This window comes from Saimiri boliviensis, chromosome 15, assembly GCF_048565385.1.
Source record: "Saimiri boliviensis isolate mSaiBol1 chromosome 15, mSaiBol1.pri, whole genome shotgun sequence".
NCBI lineage: Eukaryota > Metazoa > Chordata > Mammalia > Primates > Cebidae > Saimiri > Saimiri boliviensis.
The window spans coordinates 32,200,376-32,225,628 of record NC_133463.1 but is presented as its reverse complement, the minus strand read 5'-3'; the positions used below and the strand labels follow the sequence as shown (position 1 = coordinate 32,225,628).

The 25,253-nt window shown below is 43.1% G+C and overlaps 1 protein-coding gene across 4 annotated transcripts in view; it reads left to right on the top strand.

Moving 5' to 3' along the window:
- Positions 1-6,779: 6,779 nt before the first annotated feature.
- The window catches only part of DPY19L4 (dpy-19 like 4), a 77,966-nt gene continuing 59,492 nt past the window's right edge, over positions 6,780-25,253 (top strand). Inside the window, exons 1-5 of one of the 4 annotated variants that reach the window (XM_074386848.1) lie at positions 6,780-6,929; positions 15,651-15,758; positions 20,681-20,792; positions 21,221-21,345; positions 24,923-25,013. In XM_074386848.1, the coding sequence (XP_074242949.1) occupies positions 15,726-15,758; positions 20,681-20,792; positions 21,221-21,345; positions 24,923-25,013 (361 nt within the window). In that variant the 5' untranslated portion in view covers positions 6,780-6,929; positions 15,651-15,725. Of the gene's footprint in view, positions 6,930-7,011; positions 7,140-15,650; positions 15,759-20,680; positions 20,793-21,220; positions 21,346-24,922; positions 25,014-25,253 lie in introns of those variants that run through there. The other 3 variants (XM_074386849.1, XM_039464638.2, XM_039464641.2) reach the window with 3 other exon arrangements.

Sequence of the window (25,253 nt, the reverse complement as noted above, 5' to 3'; positions counted from 1 at the left end):
ACTCCAGCCTGGGCAACAAGAATGAAACTCCATCTCCAAAACAAAAATGAAGCCATTTAATATTGATACTTTTGGTCTTTGCCAGCACATATGGCAACGTTCTCTAGACAAGCTGGAGTTCTCATCCAAGTTTTTCCTTGCCGTATTATCTCGTAGGTAGTTAATGTTCAAGCTGTTACCTGCCTTTAGTAGAATCAAAGTTGTCTGGGCAAAGCTAGTGTTATTCATCTTGGTATAGCACACAGCTGTTGTCTTCATGCAGAGAAGAAAACTGGCAGAAAGAAGTGGAGCAAGAGCGATGGGGAAGGAAGGGAGAATGAGGGAAAGGAGGACTGGGATACATGGAAGAACCTTAAAGTTCTACCTTATGTGTATAGTCTTCCTCTCCCTGCATCCTCCAGCTCTCAGGGGCCGGGAAGGGGGGAACTTATACCAAAGTAGATAGAATGAACATTACACTTATTTTTTATTATCATTATTTTTTGTCTTTTTGTTTTTTTCCTTTTTGTGGAGAACGGGGTCTCGCTATACTGCCCAAGCAGGTCTCAAACTCCTGGGCTCAAGCTATCCTCCCGCCTCTGCCTCCCTAAGAGCTGGGATTACAGGCGTGAGCCACAGCGCCCAGCAGAATGAACATAAATATCCATGTATTTTTCTTTTTTTTTTTTTTTTTTGAGACGGAGTTTCACTCTTGTTACCCAGGCTGGAGTGCAATGGCGCGATCTCAGCTCACCGCAACCTCCGCCTCCTGGGTTCAGGCAATTCTCCTGCCTCAACCTCCTGAGTAGCTGGGATTACAGGCACGCGCCACCATGCCCAGCTAATTTTTTGTATTTTTAGTAGAGACGGGGTTTCACCTTGTTGACCAGGATGGTCTCGATCTCTTGACTTCGTGATCCACCCGCCTCGGGCTCCCAAAGTGCTGGGATTACAGGCTTGAGCCACCGCGCCCGGCCTCCATGTATTTTTCTTAGCAGTCTAGAGGTCCCACTATTTCACATCGGTTCCAGCAGCCCAGGCTCCTTTCCATTGGTTCTCACACTGTGCTGGTCTGCGTGGAGCAGGCTAGCTCTTCAGTTGAACCCAGGTACCCTTTTCCTCGGCTTCCTTCTTTTTCTTCACACATTTCAGAAGGCTATCTTGGCTCTGAGGGTGGTTAATAGGCTCACTACACACATTAAGTCTATTGGCAAGAATCTTTTTTTTTTTTTTTTTGAGACGGAGTTTCGCTCTTGTTACCCAGGCTGGAGTGCAATGGCGCCATCTCGGCTCACCGCAACCTCCGCCTCCTGGGTTCAGGCAATTCTCCTGCCTCAGCCTCCTGAGTAGCTGGGATTACAGGCACGTGCCACCATGCCCAGCTAATTTTTTGTATTTTTAGTAGAGACGGGGTTTCACCATGTTGACCAGGATGGTCTCGATCTCTTGACCTCGTGATCCACCCGCCTCGGCCTCCCAAGGTGCTGGGATTACAGGCTTGAGCCACCGCGCCCGGCCCAAGAATCTTATCCTTATTTGTTTACAACAACACCAACAGCGTGTTGGGTAACATTACAGACTCATCCAGTTTTGCCATGGTAGCTTTTGTGGCATTCCTTTTTCTTTTTTCTTTTTTTGGTGGGGGGAGGTCTAGCTCTGTTGCCTAGGCTGAAGTACAGAGTGCAGTGGTACAATCATGGCTCACTGTAGCCTCAATTTCCCAGGCTCAGGTGATTCTCCCACCCCAGCATCCCAAGTAGCTGGGAGGCTACAGGCATGTGCCACCATCCCAGCTAATTTTTGTGGGTTTTGTTGGTGGTGGTGGTGGTGGTTTTGAGACAAAGTCTCAGTCTGTCACCCAGGCTGCAGTGAAGTGGTGCAATTTTGGCTCACTGTAACCTCCGCCTCCCAGGTTCAAGCAATTCTCCTGCCTCAGCCTCCAAGGCAGCTGCCTGGGTGACAAAGTGAGACACCCGTCTCAAAAAAAAAAAAAAAAAAAAAAAAAGCATGCCATATAAGGTAGGTACTAGTAGCAGTATTTTATACATTGGGATATTAAAGCTTAAGAAAAACCTGCTCAAGAGTTCACAGAACATAAAAGAAGGGATCTGGAAGAGAAAGGAAGTCTTGAAGATTGGTCGATGTAGTTAGTACTCTCCTAGTTGCTCCTTCATCTACTCTGGCCCTTTTCCTAACATTGCATAAATACAGCTCATTTGTTTACCAGCAGCACAGAGTAGTATGTGTATTTTATATATATACACACACAGAATGTATATATTCAGGAAAAAATATATATATATATACATATATATATACACACACACATACACCGAGAAAAATTAGCTAGGTGTGGTGGCGTGTGTCTGTAGTCCCAGCTACTTGGGAGGCTAAGGTGGGAGGATCACCTGAGCCTGGGAAGTTGAGACTACAGTGAGCCATGATTGCACCTCTACACTCCAGTCTTGGCAACAAAGTGAGACGCTGTCTCAAAAAAGAAAAGAAAAAAGAAGAGAGGAGAGGAGAGGAGGAGAAGGGAGGGGAGTGGAGGGAAAAAGAGGGGAGGAGAGAAGATGTCCTAAGATGTCTAATATATCCAATTCAAGAATATTTAAATAGAATGCTTTTTTCCAGAGTGAGATGGAGTCTCATTCTGTTGCCTAGGTTGGAGTGCAGTGGGGTGATCTGGGCTCACTGCAACCTCCGCCCCCTGGGTTCAAGCAATTCTCCTGCCGCAGCCTCCTGAGCAGCTGGGACTGCAGGCGCACGCACCATGCCCAGCTAATTCTTGTGTTTTTTGTAGAGATGGGGTTTCGTCATGTTGCCCAGGCTGGTCTTGAACTCCTGTGATCTGCCAATTTTGGCCTCCCAAAGAGCTGGGATTACAGGCATGAGTCACCTCAACCAGTCTCAGAAGAATGTTTTTAAAATAGACTGCATGTATTTGTTGTTGTTGTTGTTTCAAGTAGAGAAGTTTTACGGCCTTTTGTATTTTTCTCATATCTTGGCAGCACATTGTCCTTGGCACACAGAAAGCACATGATTAATTTCAAGATGGAACCATCAGAAATCATCTTCAACTTATCATTTATCACATCCAATTTGTCATCAGGCCCTGTAGATTTTATTTCCAGCATCTTTTGAAATTCATTCTCTTTGAACATTTTTATTTTCATTGCCTCATACCAGGCCTTTATTTTCTTACTCAGTTTACCATAAAAACCTCCTAAACTACATTTGCATTATGTCCTTAAAATATCCACTGCAGGGCCAGGCGCGGTGGCTCAAGCCTGTAATCCCAGCACTTTGGGAGGCCGAGGTGGGTGGATCACGAGGTCAAGAGATCAAGACCATCCTGGTCAACATAGTGAAACCCCGTCTCTACTAAAAAAAATACAAAAAATTAGCTGGGCATGGTGGCACGTGCCTGTAATCCCAGCTACTCAGGAGGCTGAGGCAGGAGAATTGCCTGAACCCAGGAGGCGGAGGTTGCGGTGAGCCGAGATCGTGCCATTGCACTCCAGCCTGGGTAACAAGAGCGAAACTCCGTCTCAAAAAAAAAAAAAAAAAAAAAAAAAATCCACTGCATAGTGAAGAGGTTCTCAAACATCTAAAAATGGCAGAAAATCATATTGCTCTTTGAATAGCTCATAAATAAAAGACAATTTGGGAAAATGTGGATTGTTTAGGATTGGTCAGGGTGAGGCAAAGGTAATGAAATGCTCCTTCACATCTTGGATAAGAAACTAGCAGCCCACGGTTTTGTAATGGTAAAACAATCAGAATATCGTCTGAAATCATCTTATGATCCTGTGTCCACTAGCTATTTGGAAGCAGCTGGCCTTAGGAATTACAAAATTACCTACTGAAAACTCAGCTGTAATGCCTGCTGCAAGGCAATGTCTTGAGCAGTTCAGCTTCTATTCTTTTTGAATGAAGTATACATTTTGAATAACAACCACCTATTTTTCTCACAGTAAGATTACACCGGTTTGAGAATAACATACTCCACTCATTATTCTTACATGGGTTTTTAGGGTTCAAGAGAAGAATGCTTCTACTAGGGAATAATTATTGCTATCTTATTTTATATTTCCATTATTTTAAGTAGCTATTTTTATGCATTTATTTATTTTTGAGACAGAGTCTCACTCTGTTGCCCAGGCTAGAATGCACTGGCACAATCTTGGCTCACTGCAACCTCCACTTCCCAAGTTCAAGCAATTCTACTGCCCTAGTCTCTCAATTAGCTGGGATTACAGGTGTACCACCATGCCCAGCTAATTTTTGTATTGTTAGTAGAGACGGGGTTTCACCACGTTGGCCAGGCTGGTCTCAAACTCCTGACCTCAGGTCACCCCCTTCGGCCACCCAAAGTGTTGGGATTACAGGCGTGAGCCACCATGCCCTGCCTAAGAAGCTATTTTTTTCTATCATTTTACTTTGCCCCGTTATTTGTATAGGCCAGGCAAACTTAACATTTAGTTCATTAGTCATCTAATTAGTCATCTAAACAGAAAACAGCCAACCTCAATAGCCACTGTATATTTTCCAAGAGATGCAGCTCTTTCAGCCAGCTGATCTGATAAGTAGGATACTCAAGTATCTGTTGCCCATGTCCAGGGGCCCTGCCATATTCTGTGGCTTTCAGGGTCCTTGTATTCTGTTCTATCTCGGCTCTGGCTCCAGGCCTTTTCTGGTCCACTGTTTATAATTCCTGGTGAAGTGTTGTTTTAAGGCAAAAGACATCTTTACAGGGACCCAAACATAAAAAGAGTTCCTGGAGGCCTAGCGCGGTGGCTCACACCTGTAATCTCAGTATTTTGGGAGGCTGAGGTGGGCGGATCACTTGAGGTCAGGAGTTCAAGAACAGCCTGGGCAACATGGTGAAACCACACCCCGACGTCTCTACTAAAAATGCAAAAACTGGCCGGGCGCGGTGGCTCAAACCTGTAATCCCAGCACTTTGGGAGGCCGAGGCGGGTGGATCACGAGGTCGAGAGATCGAGACCATCCTGGTCAACATGGTGAAACCCCGTCTCTACTAAAAATACAAAAAACTAGCTGGGTGGGGTGGTGCGTGCCTGTAATCCCAGCTACTCAGGAGGCTGAGGCAGGAGAATTGCCTGAGCCCAGGAGGCGGAGGTGGCGGTGAGCCGAGATCGCGCCATTGCACTCCAGCCTGGGTAACAAGAGTGAAACTCCGTCTCAAAAAAAAAAAAAAAAATGCAAAAACTTAGCCTTGCCTGTGTAAACCCTGCACTTTGAGAGGCCAGGGCAGGCGGATAACTTGAGGCCAGGAGTTGGAGACTAGCCTGGCCAACATGGTGAAATCCTGTCTCTATTAAAACAGCAAAAATTAGGTGGTGTCGTGCACCTGTAATCCCAGATACTGGGGAGGCCAAGGCATGAGAATCGCTTGAACCTGGGAGATAGAGGTTGGAGTGAACCTAGATCTTGCCACTGCACTTTGGCCTGGGTGGCAGAGCAAGATTCCATCTCAAAAAAAAAAAAAAAAAAAAAAAAAAAAAAAAAAAAAAAAAAAATTTCCTGGAACTATTTCTGCACATCACTGAAAACTGATAGCTTCTCCCCAAATATCCTTACTTAAAGGTGCTATTAGAACTGCCTCCTAGTAATGGGATGTCCATAATTACCCCATGACTTCAGTGAATTCTCGTGCTTGCATCTCCCGATTTAAAATGGGTATTTTGGCCGGGCGCGGTGGCTCAAGCCTGTAATCCCAGCACTTTGGGAGGCTGAGGCAGGTGGATCACGAGGTCAAGAGATCGAGACCATCCTGGTCAACATGGTGAAATCCCGTCTCTACTATAATACAAAAAATTAGCTGGGCATGGTGGCGCGTGCCTGTAATCCCAGCTACTCAGGAGGCTGAGGCAGGAGAATTGCCTGAACCCAGGAGGCGGAGGTTGCGGTGAGCCGAGATCGCGCCATTGCACTCCAGCCTGGATAACAAGAGCGAAACTCCATCTCAAAAAAAAAAAAAAAAAAAAAAAAAGTATTTTGTCATTTCCTAAATTTACTTCTGAGTACTGTTGGGGAAAAGATCCCGGTGTTTGTTGAAGAATGTTAGATACAATGAAAGTTAAAACACAGTTTAACACATTAAAAATTATTTCCTATTGCTGTGGAATATCTGTATCAAACTGCATACTGCTCTCCCCGAGACCGTAGTATTACTGTTCCCCGCCCCCCGAATATCATGAAATGCAACGTATTTGTTTAACCAGTTTGGGTGTTTTAAAACAGTAAAATTCAAGCAGAAACGGCTTTCTTGTAATGGTCAAGTGGCTACTAAACTAAAGCGCCAACCGAGAACGTTTTGCTGCTGCACTCTGAAATCCCAGCGAGAACACAGGCAGGGATGGCAGTTACGGAGGACCGGGTTCCAGTTCTGCCTCTGACCTGCTCTGTGATTTCCACCAAGCTAGACCTCAGTTTCCTCCGTGCAAAATGGGCGGGAACGGAGGCTGGACCTGGGAGGTGTCACTGATGATCGTCTCTGACTCGCCAAGTCGCAGTCACAAAAGTGGCGGAAAGCAAGCCCCCACTTTTTGGGAAGAGTAGGACGAGGGGCGGGGCTGCAGCGAGACCCACCAGTCTCGCTTCCCAGGGGAGGCGGTGGCCGGGAGCTGCTGCCGTGGGCGGCGCCCTCGGCATCGAGTCTCCTTCCTGCCCGCGCAGGCCCCGGCGCCCCAGCGAAACGCTCCGGCCGCCCCCCGCTCCCAGCACTCTAGTTCCCTGGCCGCCTGCGGGGACGCTGTTGGCGGCGACACCGGAGGGGGGCGGGTCAGGAAGTGGGGGCGCGGTGGCCGGGAGCGGGCTCCGGGTGGCCGAGGGGTTCGGCTACGCGGAGGGAGGGAGTCTCCGGGCCGCGCGGGAGCCGGAGGGCGCCCCGGCCTCCGCAGAGACGATGGCGGAGGAAGAAGGTGATGGCCCCGGGGTCCAGCGCGCCGACGGCCGCCGGTGATCTCGGGAAGGAGGGGCGGGGGCGCCAGAGGTTCGGGCTGGAGCTGCTGGCGGCCTACGCCTCGCGGGGAGGGCGGGGAGGAGCGCGGAGCCCGAGAGAGGGCTGCGGAGAAATTCAGGAGAGCTGAGTTAATGTTCCGAAGTTTTGTCGGCCTAACTGGGAAGCAAAGGTAGAGCTGAAAGTTGGGAATCCGTAGCCAGAGAGAAAGCTGTGTAGGGGGCGGTTGGGAGGGAGGGTCCTGAGCAGATTGTCGGTGAAGTCGCGGGCGTAGTCTGGTTTCCGAGATGCAGGTTTAGGTACTGAGGGCCGCTCATTGGAAGGCGCTTTGTAAAGGGCTGTGGAAATTGACAAACCCAGGGTCACAGGGGGCGAGGGGACATTGACCACGAGGATAAAGAGGCAGGGATTTGGGATAAACATGGCAAGGTGAATTGGGAAAGGGTAAACACTCAGAAACTGAAGAAAGCCAAGTTCACTTACGGTTTAGGGGGGAATGGCAAAGAGCAAAGGCATCTTTTTGGGAGATGTTGAGGCCAGGAGGCCTTTGAGTGTGAAAGTGGGTGAGCCGAAGAAAGGTTTCCATGCCCCCTTCAGGGCCAATGCTAAGATAGTTAATTCATTCAGCAGTATTTTATTTATAGAAAATGACAGGTATGAGACAAAAATGGGAAGTTAGCTGAAACTTACTGGATCGTGATAATACAAGGAATATTCATGGCATAGTAACTTCATGATAACCCCTACTAGTTTCAGGAACTATACATGGTGAGAAGCGATTAGATTTTTGCATTCTAGTGGAAAACACAGCTTTGTATCTGATGAGTGGAGCTGTAGATCTGATAGTAAATTGATCTAATTTAGACGCTGGCCTTTTTGAACCAAGAGTATGAGGAAGGAGTTTAAAGAATTCACGGAAAGCAGTTTTTGAACATTAAGCATAGGAAGTGTTTACTGCCCTGTGACTTGCTGACCTGTCCTTATGCAGGTTTGATTCATATTTGCCTCCTCTTGAGTTTTCAGTGTTAAAGCTGGTCTGAATTTAAGACATTCTAACTAAAAACAGCTTCAAAACCAAAGCTGTTTGTAGTGGGACAGAATGTAATTCCATTTGTTTCCTTGGTTCTGTCTGTATTTACAGTATATTATCATTCGCAACATGTCTTTTTTTTTTTTTGAGACGGAGTTTCGCTCTTGTTACCCAGGCTGGAGTGCAATGGCGCGATCTCGGCTCACCGCAACCTCCGCCTCCTGGGCTCAGGCAATTCTCCTGCCTCAGCCTCCTGAGTAGCTGGGATTACAGGCATGTGCCACCATGCCCAGCTAATTTTTTATATTTTTAGTAGAGACGGGGTTTCACCATGTTGACCAGGATGGTCTCGATCTCTCGACCTCGTGATCCACCCGCCTCGGCCTCCCAAAGTGCTGGGATTACAGGCGTGAGCCACCGCGCTCGGCCTGGCAACATTTCTTAATATGTTTTTCTTTTCTGACTCATTGCAAATTTATGGGGATAGATTGATACTCTAGCTTGTATGTTCCTATGAGCACATTCATGATTAAGTGAAAGCATTAAAAAGTTAACACTGTATAAAAAAATAAATACTGCAATACTGAAAGTCTTTTTTTTTTTTTTTTTTGAGATGGAGTTTCGCTTTTGTTACCCAGGCTGGAGTGCAATGGCATGATCTTGGCTCACCGCAACCTCCGCCTCCTGGGTTCAGGCAATTCTCCTGCCTCAGCCTCCTGAGTAGCTGGGATTACAGGCATGCGCCACCATGCCCAGCTAATTTTTTGTATTTTTAGTAGAGATGGGGTTTCACCATGTTGACCAAGATGGTCTCGCTCTCTTGACCTTGTGATCCACCCGCCTCAGCCTCCCTAAGTGCTGGGATTACAGGCTTGAGCCACCGCGCCCGGCTAATACTGAAAGTCTTTAATACATCAAGCAAAATGAAAAATTATTTTAGACTGTGGTTGTACTTAAGCAGATATGATGTGGAGCCAATTTTAAAAGATTGTACCGTTTTGTAAGTTTTACTTATGTGATATAAAATGTTAAATGGGCCGGGCACGGTGGCTCTTGTCTGTAATTCCAGCACTTTGGGAGGCCAAGGTAAGTGGATCACTTGAGGTTAGGAGTTCGAGACCAGTCTGGCTAACACAGTGTAACTCCGTCTCTCTTAAAAATACGAAAATTGAACCGGGCGCGGTGGCTCAAGCCTGTAATCCCAGCACTTTGGGAGGCTGAGGCAGGTGGATCACGAGGTGAAGAGATCAAGACCATCCTCGTCAACATAGTGAAACCCCGTCTCTACTTAAAATACAAAAAATTAGCTGGGCGTGGTGGCACGTGCCTGTAATCCCAGCTACTCAGGAGGCTGAGGCAGGAGAATTGCCTGAGCCCAGGAGGCGGAGGTTGAGGTGAGCCGAGATGGCACCATTGCACTCCAGCCCGGGTAACAAGAGCGAAACTCCGTCTCAAAAAAAAAAAAAAAAAAAAAAAAATACGATAATTGACTGGGCACGGTAACTCATGCGTGTATCCCAGCACTTTGGGTGGCTGAGGTGGGCGGATCACGAGGTCAAGGGATCCAGACCATCCTGACCAACATGGTGAAACCCCATCTCTACTAAAAAAAAAAAAAAAAAAAAAATAGAAAAATTAGCTAGGCGTGGTGGTACGCTCCTGTAGTCCCAGCTACTTGGAAGGCTAAGGCAGGAGAATCGCTTAAATCCAGGAGGTGGAGGTTGCATTGAGCCGAGATCACATTCCAACCTATCGACAGTGCGAGACTCCAACTCAAAAAACAAAAATTAGCCGGGTGTAGTGGCCAGCTACTACTAGTAGTGTAGTGTAGTGTACCCCCAGCTACTTGAGAGGCTGAGGTGGAAGAATCACTTGAATCCAGGAGGCGGAGGTTGCAGTGAGCCGAAATCACATCATTGCACTCCAGCCTGGGCCACGAAGTGAGACTCCATCTCAAAAAATAAGTAAATAAATGAAATGATAAATGATTTTTGGTTGTAGAATTATATATAAGTCAAAAGCAGTTAAATACATCTTATATGGGACAATTAATGCACTTTATTAAAATATTGCTTTATTTAACACATTAATTCCCTAAATATTTGTGTTCATACTCTGTTAGATGCAAGGATATAATAGCAGATGAGTAATTAAATTTTATTTATTATAATGCTAGTAATAATAATACATATAGCAAACCTGTCTTTGTGCCAGGCATTCAGAGTGTTTTATGTTTATTTGCCACTCTCTGCTTCCCCCACAAAATTCCTATTATCTTGTATTCGCTGTGTTAAAATTAGACCAAACAGTCTGTATATTTTACTTGTATCCAGGTGTTTTCCATGACCCATCTTGCTTACCATTCACATTTGCTTGGATTCTCTTAATTGTCCAAATAAATAGTCTGGGCATCTGGTCTTTTAAAAAATGTCTTCCTTGATGCAGCAGAGGGGCAGGGTGTTTATATTTATGCTTTCTGAAAGCAGTGTTATAGCAAAGAAAGAAGTGACAACCTTGAGTAGAGCAGTATTAACATTGGTATGTATAGCCTGGAAGGATATTTGAAAGCCTTTTTGTAGCCCTACTATTTCATATGAAGATCACTGGACTGAGGTCTGAAATAGCAGGTGACTTTTTTTGTTGTTGTTGATGTGTAATCACCTTCATTTAGTTTGACTTTTTCTTTACGATGCTAAAAATATAGTGAAAAGGAGCAGCCGGACGAGGTGGCTCATGCTTGTAATCCCAGGACTTTGGGAGGCTAAGGCGGGCGAAATCATGAGACCAGCCTGGCTAACGTGGTGAAACCCCATCTCTACTAAAAATACAAAAAATTAGCTGGACGTTGTGGTGGGCACCAGTAACCCCAGCTAGTCGGGAGGCTGAGGCAAGAGAATCGCTTGAACCAGGGAGGCAGCAGTTGGCAGTGAGCCAAGCCACTGCACTCCAGCCTGGGCAACAAGAGTGAAATTCTGTCTCAAAAAAAAAAAAAAAAAAAAAAAAGATAGTCAAAAGGAAACTTGAATGACATCATAGAGCTTTCCTGTCAGAACTAATAATCTCATTTGTCTAGTTCTTTGACCTTTGCCATTTTTCCACCTAGAGATGTTGGCTTTGTTTTTCCATTATGAAATTATATGAAAAGTTATCTTTAGGGATAAGGTTGAAGAGATGAGCTAAAATAAATACTGAATTTATCAAGTTGTACTTTTTTTTTGAGATGGAGTTTCAATCTTGTTACCCAGGCTGGAGTACAATGGCACGATCTTGGCTCACCTCAACCTCCGCCTCCTGGGTTCAGGCAATTCTCCTGCCTCAGCCTCCTGAGTAGCTGGGATTACAGGCATGTGCCACCACGCCCAGCTAATTTTTTGTATTTTAAGTAGAGACGGGTTTCACTATGTTGACCAGGATGGTCTCGATCTCTTGACCTCGTGATCCACCCTCCCTCCTTGGCCCCACAAAGTGCTGGGATTATAGGCGTGAGCCACCGCGCCCGGCTCAAGTTGTACTTTTTGGTCTTACAATTCAATGCCACTAAAATTGATATGTTTTAAAATTAGTGTATGCATTCAATATGACAGTGTTTTGTTTTGTTTTGTTTTTAACCCCTTGAATAACCTATTAAGTAATATCTTCAAATGTATGACATCTTAGAATCGGGACAATATAATATTGTAGGTCTTTTATAGATTACCTGTTTGTATGGTCCTTGATCATTGCTAATATAAATTATTGAGAGATGATTGTTGAGATTTGTATACTTCATGATTTACTTGAAAATCTATGCAAACTTTTGTGTAAGTTGTACTTTTATAAATAAAAGGTATTTATAGGCACAAAGATAACATGTTTAATTAGAGTCTTACAAAGCGAATTTTTATTTTATTTTATTTTTTTGAGACAGAGTTTCGCTCTTGTTGCCCAGGCTGGAGTGCAATGGCGCGATCTCGGCTCACCGCAACCTCTGCCTCCTGGGTTCAGGCAATTCTCCTGCCTCAGCCTCCCGAGTAGCTGGGATGACAGGGACACGCCACCATGCCCAGCTAATTTTCAGTATTTTTAGTAGAGACGGGGTTTCACCATGTTGACCAGGATGGTCTCGATCTCTTGACCTCGTGATCCACCCGCCTCGGCCTCCCAAAGTGCTGGGATTACAGGCTTGAGCCACCGCGCCCGGCCTATTTTTTCTTTTTTTGAGATGGAGTTTCACTCTTGTTACCCAGGCTGGAGTGCAATGGTGCGATCTTGGCTCACTGCAACCTCCGCCTCCTGGGTTCAAGCAATTCTCCTGCCTCAGCCTCCCGAGTAGCTGGGACTACAGGCGTGTGCCACCATGCCCAGCTAATTTTTGTATTTTTAGTAGAGATGGGGTTTTACCATGTTGACCAGGATGGTCTCAATCTCTTGACTTCGTGATCCACCCGCCTCCCAAAGTGCTGGGATTATATAGGTGTGAGCTGCCATGCCTGAATGATTTTTTTATAAGAACATTCTTAAAAAAGAAAATGATTGTTTTTTGCAAGAACACGTTTTATATGACTATTCCCCTCCCAATTTATCTTTAAGTGTGTATTTTTAGACTCTAATGGAAAAAACCCATTACCTAGCTCATTGGTCACATACAGTATATTTGTTTACTATCTCAATAGATTTGTTAGTTTAATTTCTGAAATGACCCAATTAAATGTTTTAAAGTCCAATGCTATTATGTGATTAATCATGCAATATACCTAGTAAGTAAACTTCTTGTGGTTATGTTTTCCTCTTGTATTCTTTTAAAATAAAATTAAAAATAATAATTTGCTTTTGAAGACTATTTGATTTTGCATAAATATTCTTGTTTATTGCTTCTAACTTTAACCCAGAGCAGGGGAAGTTTAAAGAGACATAATGAGGAAAACATATAGTAATATTTACTAATTGACCTAGATTTATATGCAGAAATAAAGTCTGGAGTATGTTTTTCTAATAATGTCATGTTTTGTTTTGTTTTGTTTTGGAGATGAAGTCTCCCTATGTCACCCAGGCTGGAGTGCAGTGGCTTGATCTTGACTCACTACAACCTCTGCCTACTGGGTTCACATGATTCTCTTGCTTTACAAGTAGCTGGGATTACAGGAGCACACCACCATGCCTGGCTAACTTTTGTATTTTTAGTAGAGACAGGGTTTCACCATGTTGGCCAGGCTGGTCTCGAACTCCTGACCTCAGGTGCTCCATCCACCTTGGCCTCCCAAAGTGCTGGGATTACAGGTGTGAGCCACCCTACCCAGCCTAATAATGTCATTTCAAAATATATTCATTGATTTCACTACTTAACGTGACTACAGAATTAATGGTAGTATAGAAATGCGTAAACATGGGCTGGGCGCGGTGGCTCAAGCCTGTAATCCCAGCACTTTGGGATGCCAAGGCAGGTGGATCATGAGGTCAAGAGATCGAGACCATCCTGGTCAACATGGTGAAACCCCGTCTCTACTAAAAATACAAAAAATTAGCTGGGCATGGTGGCGCGTGCCTGTAATCCCAGCTACTCAGGAGGCTGAGGCAGGAGAATTGCCTGAACCCAGGAGGCGGAGGTTGCGGTGAGCCGAGATTGTGCCATTGCACTCCAGCCTGGGTAACAAGAGTGAAACTCCGTCTCAAAAAAAAAAAAAAAAGAAAGAAAAGAAATGGGTAAACATTAGACTCATCAGTCTGAATCCACTAAATGTACAGCTTTTTTTTCTCACTATGCCAGTGTTTAGAGATATTTTAGTGAACATGCAAGTTTGTTATGAAGCTATTTTAAAATATGTTTATTTTATTCATTTTCCAGTAAAGCTGGAGAACCTCCATCTGATCAGCAGCAGCTGATTCATTTTACCTTCTTTGACTTTTTTTTTTTTTTTTTTTTTTTGAGATGAGTCTTGCTCTGTCGCTGAGGCAGGAGTGCAGTGTGATCTTGGTTTACTGCAAACTCCACCTCCTGGGTTCAAGTGATTCTTCTGCCTCAGCCTCCCGAGGAGCTGGGACTACAGGCGCGTGCCACCATGCCTGGCTAATTTTTTGTAATTTTAATAGAGACGGTTTCAACCATGTTAGCCAGGGTGGTTTCCAGCTCCTGACCTCGTGATCCACCTGCGTTGGCCTCCCAAAGTGGTGGGATGACAGGCGTGAGCCACCACACCTGGCTCCTTCTTTGACTTCTATATTTATTTTCACATTTCATAGCCTGAAGTTATTACTAAGAGAAAAGAGAAAACTGTCTTCCACTTCCATGAGAAAGATAAATTTTTTTTTTTTTTTTTTTTTTGAGACGGAGTTTCGCTCTTGTTACCCAGGCTGGAGTGCAATGGCGCGATCTCGGCTCACCGCAACCTCCGCCTCCTGGGTTCAGGCAATTCTCCTGCCTCAGCCTCCTGAGTAGCTGAGATTACAGGCACGTGCCACCATGCCCAGCTAATTTTTTGTATTTTTAGTAGAGACGGGGTTTCACCATGTTGACCAGGATGGTCTCGATCTCTCGACCTCGTGATCCACCTGCCTCGGCCTCCCAAAGTGCTGGGATTACAGGCTTGAGCCACCGCGCCCGGCCGAGAAAGATAAATTATTGTACCACTTTATAACTTGGGAGGAACACTCTCTACTTACAGTAATCTGTCCCACAAGATGATTAATTCTAGGAAGAAAAAGTATAAATTGTACATAGTACATTCCTGTTTAACTTAGAGTATAGTTTACTAGTTTGGAGATAACTTCTGCATCACATATCACATTTTCTAAAATTGGAGCTAGAAGAGACAGATAGTCTAATCCTAGGAAATTATTCTGAGAGCTTCTCATATATATATCTTTATAGGCTCAGCCTTTTTTCTTTTTTTTTTTTTTTTGAGACGGAGTTTCGCTCTTGTTACCCAGGCTGGAGTGCAATGGCGCGATCTCGGCTCACCGCAAACTCCGCCTCCTGGGTTCAGGCAATTCTCCTGCCTCAGCCTCCTGAGTAGCTGGGATTACAGGCACGTGCCACCATGCCCAGCTAATTTTTTTGTATTTTTAGTAGAGACGGGGTTTCACCATGTTGACCAGGATGTTCTCGATCTCTTGACCTCGTGATCCACCCGCCTCGGCCTCCCAAAGTGCTGGGATTACAGGCTTGAGCCACCGCGCCCGGCTCGCCTTTTTTCTAATACTTAAATCTGTAAGATTATACAATGCTGATGATACCACAGCACTGAAATTTGCAGAACTTTCATGATTATTTAACAAAAGAAGTATAGTTTTTGATGAATGTATTCTATGTTTTGATTTTTAAAAAATAGTTAAACCGTCAATTATGCATTTGATACTTTCAGGTAACTATAAATATGAGCTAAATAACACCTTGACCCCCAAATTGGAAAATAGCATCATCTCGGGAGAAGAGCTCATTGGTTTACTAAAAGGATTGTCAAAACATAGATGGTGGGGGGTGGAACCTAAATTGTCTTTTTTTTAGACAAAAGAAAATTTTGCAGGGGTGCCAAAATAATTATGTTTTAACAAGGTTGTCTTTAGTACTAATAGGTCTCAGTGGTACTTTTGCTTCAGAATAATAAAGGTTAATTGACTCAGCATACAAATTAGAACAGTTTTATACACACATTGCAATAATGTCTTAAATATTTTAAGGACCACCTGTAGAGCTGCGCCAAAGAAAAAAGCCAAAGTCATCAGAAAAGGAATCTGCCAAAGAAGAGGAAATCAATGACATTCCAATTCCTGAAAGAGCTCCAAAACGTAAGTTGGATAGACTTGGAGTTTTTGTGCTACTACAAAAATAATTATGATAGAAAGTATATATTAATATTTTAAATATACATATTTTGAGATTAAGTATATGATCAGGTTTCACTACGTTTTGCTGGAGGACAACCCCCAAATCTCACTGGCTTATGACAAAAATTTATTTATTTATTTATTTATTTCTAATTTTTAAAAATTTTAAATTTATTTTTAATTTTATTTATTTATTTATTGAGAAGGAGTTTTGCTCTTGTTACCCAGGCTGGAGTGCAATGGTGCGATCTCGGCTCGCTGCAACCTCCGCCTCCTGGGTTCAGGCAATTCTCCTGCCTCAGCCTCCTGAGTAGCTGGGATTATAGGCATGCGCCACCATGCCCAGCTAATTTTTTGTATTTTTAGTAGAGACGAGGTTTTACCATGTTGACCAGGATGGTCTCGATCTCTTGACCTCATGATCCACCCGTCTTGGCCTCCCACAGTGCTGGGATTACAGGCTTGAGCCACCACGCCCGGCCTATTTTTTTTTTTAAGTCAGGGTTTCACCATGTTGGCCAGGCTGGTCTTGAACTCCCGACCTCAGGTGATCCACCTACCTTGGCCTCCAAAGTGCTTGGATTATAGGCGTCAGCCACCATGCCTGGCCTGACAAACATTTATTTCTAATATTACATGTTGTGTCTCCAATTTGGCTGTCGTAGTTTTATGTGTTGTGAAGGAACAACCCCTATTTGGGAAACATATTTCTGTGACACAGGAAGAGAACCGGCAGAATCATGCAATACCTCTTAAAGGTTCTGCTGACCTGGAAAACACTGTCACTTGTATGCACCTTCTGTTGGCCCAGGCAAGTTATATGGTCAATCCAGATGATGGGGTGAGAAGTATGCTTTGACTATAGGGAAGTGTTCCAGGTCACATGGTAATGGGCAGAGATGTATAACCTTTTTACAGGGAAGGAGAAAATAGTTGTGAATAATAATATAGTTTACCATACCCTGTCCTTGTGATCATAAATATTTCCCTCTCTCAGACAAAATACATTTACTTCTGCCCACACCCTAAGTAAGACTCTGCCTTTATGTAGTCACAGCCTTAATCTTGATCCCAAGGGCTTATCTACATCAGGGCCAGCTATGACTCATGCTAATCCAGAGATCTATGAACTAAAAAGACAGGTTATCTGTTTTGTGTCAGGGGTTCCTAAGACCACCCCCTTGTTTGATTATTAGCTAGAAGGGCTCACAAATTTCAGAATGTAGTTGTATTTACAGCTATGATTTATTTCCGTTTGTATGTATGTATGTATTTTTTTTTTTTTTTTTTATACAGAGCCTTGCTCTGTTACCCAGGCTGGAGTGCAGTGGCACGACCTCAGCTCCCTGCAACCAATGCCTTTGGGATGTCAAGGGGGACGGAACACCTGTGGTCATCTTGGCCAGGCCCATCTCTACTAAAAATACAAAATTAACCAGGTATGGTTGTACATGCCTGTAATCCCAGCTACTTGGGAGGCTGAGACAGAATTGCTTGAACCTGGGAGGTGGAGGTTGCTGTGAGCCAAGATTACATGATTGTGCTCTAGCCTGGGCAACAAGAGCAAAACTCCGTCTCAAAACAAACCCCACACTTCTATAATATTGATGCTAATATTGGAGTTATTGCATATAGTTTTTCAAACATTTAGAATATACTTTTTTTCTTTTTTTTGAGACGGAGTTTCGCTGTCGTTACCCAGACTGGAGTGCAATGGCACAATCTTGGCTCACCGCAACCTCCGTCTCCTGGGTTCAAGCAATTCCTGCCTCAGCCTCTCAAGTAGCTGGGACTACAGGCGTGCACCACCACGCCCAGCTAATTTTTGTATTTTTAGTAGAGATGGGGTTTCACCTTGTTGACCAAGATGGTCTCGATCTCTTTTTTTTTTTTTTTTTTTTTTTTTTTTGAGACGGAGTTTCGCTCTTGTTACCCAGGCTGGAGTGCAATGGCGCGATCTCGGCTCACCGCAACCTCCGCCTCCTGGGCTCAGGCAATTCTCCTGCCTCAGCCTCCTGAGTAGCTGGGATTACAGGCATGCGCCACCACGCCCAGCTAGTTTTTTGTATTTTTAGTAGAGACGGGGTTTCACCATGTTGACCAGGATGGTCTCGATCTCTTGACCTTATGATCCACCAGCCTCGGCGTCCCAAAGTGCTGGGATTATAGGCATGAGCCACTGCGTCCGGCCTAGAATATAATTCTTTTTTTTTTTTTTTTCTTTTTTTTTGAGACAGAATTTCACTCTTGTTACCCAGGCTGGAGTGCAATGGCACGATCTCGGCTCACCGCAGCCTCCGCCTCCTGGGTTCAGGCAATTCTCCTGCCTCAGCTTCCTGAGTAGCTGGGATTACAGGCACGCACCACCATGCCCAGCTAATTTTTTTGTATTTTTAGTAGAGATGGGGTTTCACCATGTTGACCAGGATGGTCTCGATCTCTTGACCTCGTGATCCACCCGCCTCGGCCTCCCAAAGTGCTGGGATTACAGGCTTGAGCCACTGCGCCCGGCAGAATATAATTCTTACTAATTTATTGATATTCAATTAGTTACTCCATTTAATACTAGTTTGCATAACAACACAATTGCAACATGCTATACAAACTATCATGTATTATAAAATGTTATGAAAATAACCAAAATTTTAGTTCAGTTAAAAAAAAAAAAAGTTGATTTTTATTGTCATTCAGTAACAGAACACTGGGTTTTAAGCCTTTAGTCCCTTATTTTATTTATTATGCTTATTATATTCAATACCTGTAGCAGGACTGACTCACCTTGTGTATATAAAATCCAAATGTGTCTTATGTTATTTCATTAAGAAGTAGTTACAAGCCAGGCACGGTGGCTCAAGCCTGTAATCCCAGCACCTTGGGAGACTGAGGCGGGTGGATCACGAGGTCAAGATATTGAGACCATCCTGGTCAACATGGTGAAACCCTGTCTCTACTAAAAATACAAAACATTAGCTGGGCCTGGTGGCGTGTGCCTGTAATCCCAGCTACTCAGGAGGCTGAGGCAGGAGAATTGCCTGAACCCAGGAGGTGGAGGTTGCGGTGAGCCGAGATCGTGCCATTGCACTCCAGCCTGGGTAACAAGAGCGAAACTCCATCTCAAAAAGAAAAAAAAAAAGAATGAAACTCCGTCTCAAATTAAAAAAAAAAAAAAAGTTGTTACAGTCTGGATGCAGTGGCTCATGCCTGTAATCTCAGCAATTTAGGAGGCTAAAGTGGAAAGATCACTTGAGACCAGGGGTTCAAGACCAGCCTGGGCAGCATAGCAAAAAGCCTGTCTCTACAAAAATAAAATAAAATTTAAAAAAGAAGTAGTTTGTTTCCATATGTAACAATTGTATGTGATCTTTTAAAACATAATAATCAAAATTTATTGAGTTGTACATTTATTTATTTATTTATTTTTATTTATTTATTTTTTTGAGATGGAGTTTCGCTCTTGTTACCCAGGCTGGAGTGCAATGGCGCGATCTCGGCTCACCTCAACCTCCGCCTCCTGGGTTCAGGCAATTCTCCTGCCTCAGCCTCCTGAGCAGCTGGGATTACAGGCACAGGCCACCATGCCCAGCTAATATTTTGTATTTTTTAGTAGAGACGGGGTTTCACCGTGTTGACCAGGATGGTCTCAATCTCTTGACTTCGTGATCCACCCGCCTCGGCCTCCCAAAGTGCTGGGATTACAGGCTTGAGCCATTGTGCCCGGCCTATTTTTTTTTTTATTTTTTATTTTTTATTTTTTATTTTTTGAGACGGAGTTTCACTCTTGTTACCCAGGCTGGAGTGCAATGGCGCGATCTCAGCTCACCGCAACCTCCGCCTCCTGGGTTCAGGCAATTCTCCTGCCTCTGCCTCCCGAGGAGCTGGGATTACAGGCACGCGCCACCGTGCCCAGCTAATCTTTTGTATTTTTAGTAGAGACGGGGTTTCACCATATTGACCAGGATGATCTCGATCTCTTGACCTTGTGATCCACCCGCCTCGGCCTCCCAAAGTGCTGGGATTACAGGCTTGAGCCACCGCGCCCGGCCGAGTTGTACATTTTAAATGGCTTTAGGTTTATAGTAAGTTAGTCTTCAATAAAGGAAAAAAAAATCATGAAAGAAAAAAAATTTCTGAATGAACATGTACTTTTTTTAGGTATTGGGATATACATTCCTTTTGATTATGGTTTAATATTAATAGACTAATTTTTGCACCATCTTAACATTTTAATTTTTTAAAATTTTTATTTCTTTACCAGCACTCCCTCTCTAACATTTTTTTTTTTCAAGACAAGGTCTGGCTGTGTTGCCCAGGATGGAGTGCAGGGGTGCGATCTTGGCTCACTGCAACCTCTGCCTCCTGAGCTAAAGCAATTCTCTTCCTTCAGCCTCTCAAGTAGCTGGGATTACAGGCACCTACCACCACACTGGCTAATTTTTTGTATTTTTTGATGAGACATGATTTTACTGTGTTACCCAGTCTGGTTTCGAACTTATGAGCTCAAGCAGTCTGCCGGCCTCCGGAAGTGCTGGGGTTATAGGCAAGAGCCACCACACTTAGCCTCATCCTAACCATTTTTAAGTGTACTGTATTAAGTATATTTATGTTGTGACACAGATCTTAGAACTTTTTCCTCCTGCAGAATATAGACTTTAATTTTTAAAATAATTTTAGATTTGCAGAAGAGTTGAGCAGATATTCAGAGTTCCTGTATTACCTTCTCCCACACATGGTGTTTCCCTTATTAACATTTTACATTAGTGTGGTACATTTGTTAAACAATTAATGAAGCTATATTGATGCATTATTAACTTAAGATCATGTTATTCAGATATTCAGATTTCCTTAGTTTTCACCTAATGTCCTTTTTTTTTTTTTTTTTTGAGATGGAATCTTACTCTGTCCCCAGGCTGGAGTGCAGTGGTATTATCTCGGCTTACTTCAACCTCCACCTCCCAGGTTCAAGTGCCTCAGCCTCCCTAGTAGCTGGGATTACAGGTGTGTGCCACCACACCCAGCTCATTTTTGTATTTTAGTTTTACCATGTTGGCCAGCCTGGTCTCAAACTCCTACCTCAAGTGATCCACCTGCCTTGGCCTCCCAAAGTGTCCCTGTGCCTGGCCCCTAATGTCTTTTTTCTGTCCTAGGATCCCATCCAAGATACCACATGACACTTAGTTGTCATCTCTGTTAAGCTCCTCTTGCCTTTGATACTTTCTCAAGCTCTTGTTTTTGATGACCTTCACAGTTTGAAAGATATATTTGTAGGATGCCCCTCTATTGGAATTTATCTGACGCTTTTCTCACAATTAGACTTGAGTTGTGGGTTTTGGGGACAAAGACCATAGAGGTAGAATGCCATTTTTAATTACATCATATCAAGGGTACATACTACCTTTTGATTACTTTTAATATGTTTTTTTCAGATGTATTATTTCAACGCTTTGCAAAGATTTTCATTGGCTGTCTTGCAGCAGTTACTAGTGGTATGATGTATGCTCTCTACTTATCAGCATACCATGAACGGAAATTCTGGTTTTCCAACAGGCAGGTAAGAAGAATGAATTTTGAGCATATGAAAGTTATTTTCCCAGGGAACCAGAATATATGTATGATAAGTATGACAAGTGCTGTCTTACTTATGGCTATTAGAAACAAAATGCTCTTTCGAGATTATAGTTACAGTATCAACCTTAAAATACTTCATAGTATATTTCATAGAATAAAACTATGAGGATGCTCCCCTTTGTGCAATTAATTTATCAGGGACTTTTGATGACAGTGACATTTTATGGAGTTTAGTCAGCCTTTTCATAGTTTTGGTAGGTAGTTCACATTTCAGAAACAATCTGTGGAAGTCTCAGTATTTAAATCTTTTAATTTTTAGGTCACATGATTTGAATGTTTTTGAGGGGGTTGAAAGTGATTAGCAGGCATCATGTAGTATTAATTAAAATGTTGCCTCATATTACTGTGTTTAGTGTTTGATTTTAAATCATTTATATTTCCAGATTCTTCAGTCACTATAGTTGTATTCATAATTTCCTAATTTGACGTTGGAACAAGTTTGTTTGCAAAGTCCTCTTGGCTTTGTAGGGTTTTTAAATTTGTGAGCCTACACTGAGTTTTTTGTTGTTCTTATTTTTTAGTAAAGCTGACTGTTTTAAACTCATTTAATTAATGCCATCAAGACATTTAACTGAGTAATTACTATGTCTGTCTTGATTTAGCTATTACTGTAGCATATATTATTTCCCTGAAAATGTTATGCAGATTGACTAACTGCAGGTCTCAACAATGGATGTATGATAGAATCATCTAAGGAGCTTTCAAAGGTAAGCTCCCTCTTAGATTCTTAGGTAGGGGCAGAGGGACAGGCTATGATCAATATGTGGATACATACTTTCAGGTGATTATGTTGTAGGCAGAACTGAGAATAATCAAAGCTTTGAAAATTGGAAGGCCTTCATCAAGAACTTTGTTTTACAAAGCTTTGTATATGGGCCAGGAGCATTGGCAGAACCTGAGAGCCTTTTCAGAATCATAGACTCTCAGACCCCACTTTAAAATCAGAATCTACATTTTAATAAGGTCTCCAGATGTTTCATATACCTGGTAGATTTGAGAAGCGCTGGTTGAGAGTTTACATCTTTGAAATGTTTTTTTTTTTTTTGAGACGGAGTTTCGCTCTTGTTACCCAGGCTGGAGTGCAATGGCGCGATCTTGGCTCACCGCAACCTCCGCCTCCTGGGTTCAGGCAATTCTCCTGCCTCAGCCTCCTGAGTAGCTGGGATTACAGGCACGCACCACCATGCCCAGCTAATTTTTTGTATTTTTAGTAGAGACGGGGTTTCACCATGTTGACCAGGATGGTCTCGATCTCTTGACCTCGTGATCCACCCGCCTCAGCCTCCCAAAGTGCTGGGATTACAGGCTTGAGCCACCGCGCCCGGCTCTTTGAAATGTTAAAAACAAATGTTTGCATTCATAAAAAAAAATTTTAAGTAATTTATTTAGGTCAGTAAGCTCTTAGTTAATTCAGACTGCTATAACCAGGTACCATAAGCTGAGTGGCTTATAAACAACAGAAATTTATTTCTCACAGTTCTGGAGAGTGAGAAGTCCAAGATCAAGGCATGGGCAGATTTGGTATCTGGTGAGGGCTTGCTTCCTGGTTTATAGCAGAGATCATCTTGCTGTATCCTCACATGGCGGAAGGAGCAAGTGATCTCTGTGGAGCCTCTTTTATAAGGACATTAATCCCATTCACAAGGGAACTGCCCTCATGACCCTAATCACCTCCCAGATATCCCACTTCCAAATATCTTCTTAGGGGACATATACATTCAGATCATAGCAAGCTAAAGGTGGGGAAAAATAGATCAGGAAAGCCTTCCTCTTGGAGATTCACAATGTATAAGATATACTGAAACTCTGAAAGGTCTTATAATTTAACTTTGCTTCATCCAGTCTTTCTCAAAACTTATTTAACCGAAGAATTCTTTTTTGTTAACATCTATTAACATTTTAGGAAGTTCTATTGATCAAACTTTGTGAAAATTGCTCTAACTGATAATATATTTTGTTTTTGTATTACTTAATACATATTATGCAAAACTTTGTGGAAAGTACTCTAATAATATATTTTGTTTTTGTGTTACTTGATACATATGCATAAAAATAATTCATTTGATTTTAAAAGATTATAGATTCATAAAATTTTGATTCAGTCTAAAAAGGACAAGGCCTCCTAATGTTATTTTTACTATTATATTCTTAGTTCTAATTAGCCTGATTGTAGGAATTTTAAGATTTGCTGTACCTCTGGAAGTTCATTTGAAGAGCACTGATTAAGTGTCTGCTGCTCTTGCAGTGGACTAAAGACTTGATGTTCTGGATACATAGAGATGTGGAACAGTAATAGAAAATATGACTTTCTCCTTAAACTTGTCTTTTTATGGATTTCTAACACTTCAACTGTCATTTGTTATTGCCCGTTTCACTATTCTTGCTATTCTTAGGGCATGTCTTCAGGTTTTCCTTCTAGATTTTCTTTAAATTTGATGGCTTGTGATTTACAATTCATTTTAAGCCTCAAGTGTTTCATTAAAATTATTGCCAGATTACTTAAAAAAATTAAGTTCCTCATTAATGGGGCCACTAGTAATTAAGGAAAATTCAAACATGTCTTTGAATAAAAGGATAAATATTATTAACATGTTAATGTAGAAAGTGAGGAGGGAAACAGAAGTTTGAGGCTGAAATTTATTTTATTATTATTTTTTGAGACAGAGTCTCACTTTGTGGCCCAGGCTAGAGTTCAGTGGTGCGATCTGGGCTCACTGCAACCTCTGGCTCCCAGGTTCAAGCGATTCTCCAGCCTCCCGAGTAGCTGGGATTATAGGCGTGCACCATCATGCCTGGCTAATTTTGTTATTTTTAGTAGAGACAGGGTTTCACCATGTTGACCAGGCTGGTCTCAAACTCCTGACCTAAAGTGTTTTGCCCGCCATGGCCTCCCAAAGTGCTGGAATTACAGGTGTGAGCCACCACACTGGGCCAGAGGCCAAAATTTAAAACTTTAAATAATCCAGCCTGGGCAACGTTGAGACTCCCTTCATTAAAACAAAAATAAGCCAGGCGCGGTGGCTCACGCCTGTAATCCCAGCACTTTGGGAGGCCGAGGCGGGTGGATCACGAGGTCAGGAGATCGAGACCATCCTGGTCAACATGGTGAAACCCCATCTCTACTAAAAATACAAAAAAAATTAGCTGGGCATGGTGGCATGTGCCTGTAATCCCAGCTACTCAGGAGGCTGAGGCAGGAGAATTGCCTGATCCCAGGAGGCGGAGGTTGCAGTGAGCCGAGATCATGCCATTGCACTCCAGCCTGGGTAATAAGAGCGAAACTCTGTCTCAAAAAAAACAAAAAACAAAAAAAACACAAAAATACGCCCTTTATGTACCTATGGTCCTAGCTATTGGGTAGGCTGAGGTGGGAGGATCATTTGAAGTTCCAGTGAGTCTTGATTGTGCCTCTGCACTCCAGCCTAGGTAACAGAGAGCGACTCCATCTCTTAAAAAACAAAAAAACTTAAATTTTAAATAATCATTTCATTTTCTTTTAGGAGCTTGAACGGGAAATCACATTTCAGGGTGACAGTGCCATTTATTACTCCTATTATAAAGATATGTTAAAGGCACCTTCATTTGAAAGAGGTATGATAATCACAGTTATATTTTTAATAACAATATTTTTCTTTTTTTTGTTTTTTTTCCGAGACGGAGTCCTGCTCTGTTGCCCAGGCTGGAGTGCAGTGGCGTGATCTCGGCTCACTGCAACCTCCGCCTCCTGGGTTCAAGCAATTCTCCTGCCTCAGCCTCCTGAGAAGCTGGGATTACAGGTACATACTACCATGCCTGGCTAATTTTTGTATTCTTAGTAGAGACGGGGTTTCA